Genomic DNA, 4,518 nt, shown 5'->3' on the forward strand with positions numbered 1-4,518 from the left:
TGAGCTGTGTGAATGTCTACTCACATCTGTCTATAGTACACACATACATATATATATATATATATATATATATATATATATATATATATTATACACATCTGCCATACATATCTGTGTATAGTACACATATCTATATATTATACATATCATACCCTCCTGGGAACCGAGGAAAAAAAGTGTCTTCCAATTTCTTTTTTATTGTGATTTTCTAACTATTGGGGGTGAAAGAAACAACTTACAATTAAATTTTTTTCAAATTTTGTTTTTATTTAAATTTTACAGTATGTCCACTGTGGAGGACAATAGGACTATTTTTGTGTAAAAAATGATGAAAAAATAATATAAGCTTTAACATGAAAATGAACAATATTGTTACACAAAGAACAAGTGTACTGTAATTTGAAATTCCTTCTGAACATGTTTGTTTAGGCTAATTTGAAACTCCTTTTGTTTTCTTGCATTTTCCTTTCTTTTCAACGATGATACTTCAAGAAACAATTCCTCTTCTTTGTGATGCACAGAAACATTTTGCATTTTGTACACCTCATGTACGTCTTCCCTTTGCAGCCCTTGTTTCTGCACCTCTCTGCGTGTTTGATATCCATCATTTCTGGCATATGCACAGCTCCTACTTTTCGCACAGATGGCTCTGGTTGTTGGATTCTCACTTTGGTTGGTGGTTCGTAGTCTTCACCATCTTCACTGTCTTCACTGTCCCCATCAAGTTCTGGACTATCCAACAACTCCTCAGCCAGGTGCAATTTAAAATCCAAGTACTGCTCTGTGTTCTTCACTGGACGTTTGAGTGCATTGCTGTCAGACTTGTACTGGATCCAGGAGTTTGTGATGGCAACATCAAAGAAGTGAGCGATCACACGCGTTGTCCACTTCTTGGTCCTGTTGGACATGCGGTAAAAGCTCAGCATGCGGTCACATAGGTCTACACCACCCATGTTGTCGTTGTACTGCTTGATCACTGCTGGTCTTTTCACCTGAACATGTTTTTTTTCTTTTTTGCACCATCTGGTGCAGATATCCTCAGGCTCTCTTCCGTGGATTGTGGACGCCATGGTTACGGCTTTGTTGTCGAACCATTTTGTGACAGACAACTCAGGATTCTTCCTGACCAATGACACCATTGTTCCTCTTCCCTGTTTCTTCATCACACTGTCTCCTGGAAACTTGCACTCTTTGGGCACTCGGTTCATCATTATGGTCCCTGTAGCTGGAAGGCTCTTTTTCAGCAAAGTATCAAGGAGCTTGATCGTTGTAAAGTACCGGTCAAAGTACAAGTGGCTCCCTGGTGGAACGGTCTCAGCCATGCGCAGCACTGACGCAGACCCTACGCCCTGTGCTTGGTTTTGGAATGTGTTCTTGCCCTGAAACACTTCGAAGTCAAGCATCAGGCCATTCGGAGATGCAAGGACGAACACTTTCAACCCAGTAGGGTTAGGTTTACCTGGAACGAATTGCCTTACTGGGCACCGACCAGTGAACGGGATGATCTGTTCATCAATGCAGACAATCTGCGGTCTTGGAAGGCTGAGACATCCTTGCCTCACAAGTTCAAGTAAAGGCCTGACTTTCCACAGAATGTCTTCCTTTTTCATTTCCTCGTTTACTGCCAGGTCATCAACAAGCTTTAAGGAGCCTCTAAGCTTGAAGAACCGATCCCTTGTAATTTTTTGGCTTATTATGGGCACTTTCGTTTTTTTGGCCCAAAACATCTTGATTCTGGGATAGCCAAGGCAGGCCATATGAACTGACATCCCAAAGAAGGTTTTAATTTCTTGTGGAGTGGTATTGAGGGACACTCCTCTGGATTGTAGCTCTCTTTGGTTAGTGAACTGTGCCAAATCTACAAAGGTTTTGTGATCGATATACTGAGAAAAGTACTGGAATGGGCTCCAATCAGCACGCTGTCTTGGATCGTCTTGATATTCAGGAGGCACTGGTAGCACAGGTGTGAATCTAAAATAAAAATAATAGAAATTACATTACAGTACAATTACATTACAATAACAGGAATAGAAATTAAGGTAATGTTTGGAGCAAAAACAGTGAAGAACAATCTGTTACACGAATTTAAGCAAAAGCGCAAACGCTCTGACTCTGAAGAGCTCAACTAGTTTCTGTGTGCTAGGAATTGCTGTACTACAGTAACAACATTTATTTAACCCTCAGTATGGAATAACATACTGATTAAGAAATGAAACAAACATACACAGTATTCCTGGTCCACAGAGGACGCCTTTCCTCCCTGTCACTGTCTGTCTCTGCCTCTTTGCCCTCACTGTCTGATCTCCCTGCATCTTGTTCATCATCATCTTCCTCCTCCTCCTCTTCCCCTTTTGCTCCGTCTTCCAGCACAGGGTCCTGGTCCTCATCCTTCTCATCATCAGAGAGCTCCAAATCAGAGCCTCCCTCAACTATCTTGAATAAAATTCTCTCTGCTTCAGTTCTGGTCCCTACAACAATGTAGCGTTAAATTTGATACATTTAGTCCTGGTGTCCATTTTAATGGACATTCATAAAATAGTTATTATTTAAAATCTAAAACAAAGTAAGTACAAATAAAGTTGTAAATATGATTCCTGACATGTTCATAAACAAAAAAATGTGTCAATGTCATTTGAAAAATTACAACAAATAGATGAAATTTGACTTACCTTTCCTCTTTCCATAAAATGTGGCTGTGCCTATGGCAGCCATTTTGAAGAGGAAGAAAGCGGTGGTTCCCTGCCACCAAACCAATGATGTTGTATATCAATGGAAAGCCCAGGATGTCCTCTTTAGAAGACAACGGGTATTCATAGAGTAGCTCAAAAAAATAAAGAATTATTCACATTAACTAAATGTCCACTATAGAGGACACAAGTCTATGGGCTGGGTCCCAGGAGGTTTAAACATCTGCTATACATAATACATGCATCTGTCCATACCTCCTCATTCAACAGTGTAAAGTATTTAAATACTCTCAATGTATTCCACATATGTATATATTTCACATCCTCAAATCTTTATTGTTGATATTGTAAATATTCTTCTCTCTTTTTGCACTATTTTATTTATCTTATTTGCACCATGCATGTTGAGTTGTTGGAGGAGCACGCGACATAAGATTTTCATTGCCAACATATACGCTGTATCTGCTGTGCATATGACAAATAAAACCTTGAAACCTTGAATGAGGAGTGCAGGATGCTGGAATATTCCATTTCAAATGACTGTGCTTTCTGCTTCGCATGCCGCCACTTTCAACGTCCAGGAAAATATGGAGAGAAGACGGCATTTAGCCACGATGGCTACCAGAACTGGAAGAAGGCGCGTATATCGTTCAAGACACACAATGCTACAGCAGTGTAGAGCATAAATATGCAATGACAGCGTGGAATGAGTGGACTGTTCAGAAAGAGTCTTGCTCAACAATATGCAATGCTCTGAGTGATGGACATGCGATAATAGTCCAAGAAAATAGAAAGTATATGAGAGCAGTTTTGGAGTCACTGCGATCCACTGCGATTTTTCCATCAAAGCGAATGTAACATTGATCACACTGCCTGTGTTGCTCAGTGTTATGAAGGCGCGGCCGTCATGTCCGTCGTTCACAGCGGGGTCCAGGAGAAATTCCGAGAAGAGGTCCCTCAGGTAATATACATTCATTGCTACGCACACTGCCTCAACCTTGTTTTGGTGGACGGTGAGAAAAACGTGAAGCCAGCGGGGATTTTTTTGTTACATTGCAAGACATGTACACATTTTTTTCTGGCTCATTTGTCCATGCCATTTCATCAAGATGCAAAGGGAACTTGAGCCTCCACAGCAGCCCATAGAACTAAAACGACTGTCTGATGGTCCTGCCAGTACTACTCGCTGTGGGCATTTCAAAAGACCCTCCCAGCCATCATTGCAACCTTAAAAGGACATTAAGTCGCAGCCAAATGCACGCAGATCGACTGACGCGTGGTCTCTATTCTCGCTCATTGATGCTGAGTTCATCCTCCACCTTATCCTGTTTGAGGATCTGTTCTGCACAGCAAAGTTCATGTCTGACACCCTACAGTCCCCTGATCTTTTGCTCGAAACCGCCACTGTCCTCGCACACTGTCATCACCAGCATAGAAGAAAAGTGCACGGAGGACTCTTGGAGAGCCATTTCATTCATTTTTAAATGTACTAATTTCATTACCAATGCAAACATTACCAATGCAAAGTTGTCTGATATAGAAGAAATAAGTTATTGCTGGCACATAGGCGCCGCTGCCGTCCAGTGCTGTTCTTCGCTGAAGTCTTTCACCTTTGCGTGAAACGTTGAAGCAGCCGAAATTTAAAATATATATAAAACAAATAGAACTCAAAACAAACTGCCGCTGAGGCACCCGTCAACGGATATTACTCATGTGTTACATAAAGGCCTTGGCAAAAGTATTTTCTGTGCATTTCATTTTGTCGATGCCAGATCACAGAGTGAAACAGCTCTTCTCTTTTGTGTGCCTCATACATACCCTATGGCATAGT

The 4,518-nt window shown here is 41.1% G+C and overlaps 1 protein-coding gene across 1 annotated transcript; it reads right to left on the reverse strand.

Annotated features, from left to right (window-relative positions):
- Nucleotides 1-229: 229 nt before the first annotated feature.
- Nucleotides 230-2,882, reverse strand: LOC134878526 (piggyBac transposable element-derived protein 3-like). Its single transcript, XM_063904616.1, has 2 exons — nt 2,670-2,882; nt 230-1,971 (listed from the first exon to the last, which is right to left on the reverse strand). Exon 2 carries the CDS (start codon nt 1,767-1,769, stop codon nt 474-476), a length of 1,296 nt encoding a protein of 431 aa, XP_063760686.1. The 5' UTR covers nt 1,770-1,971; nt 2,670-2,882; the 3' UTR covers nt 230-473.
- Nucleotides 2,883-4,518: the final 1,636 nt, after the last annotated feature.

The sequence above is a fragment of the Eleginops maclovinus genome, chromosome 16, assembly GCF_036324505.1.
Source record: "Eleginops maclovinus isolate JMC-PN-2008 ecotype Puerto Natales chromosome 16, JC_Emac_rtc_rv5, whole genome shotgun sequence".
In the NCBI taxonomy this organism is placed as follows: Eukaryota; Metazoa; Chordata; class Actinopteri; order Perciformes; family Eleginopidae; genus Eleginops; species Eleginops maclovinus.

Excerpts from the sequence above, each read along its gene's own strand:
- LOC134878526 (XM_063904616.1), bottom strand. The coding sequence starts at position 1,769 with ATGTCAGTTCATATGGCCTGCCTTGGCTATCCCAGAATCAAGATGTTT.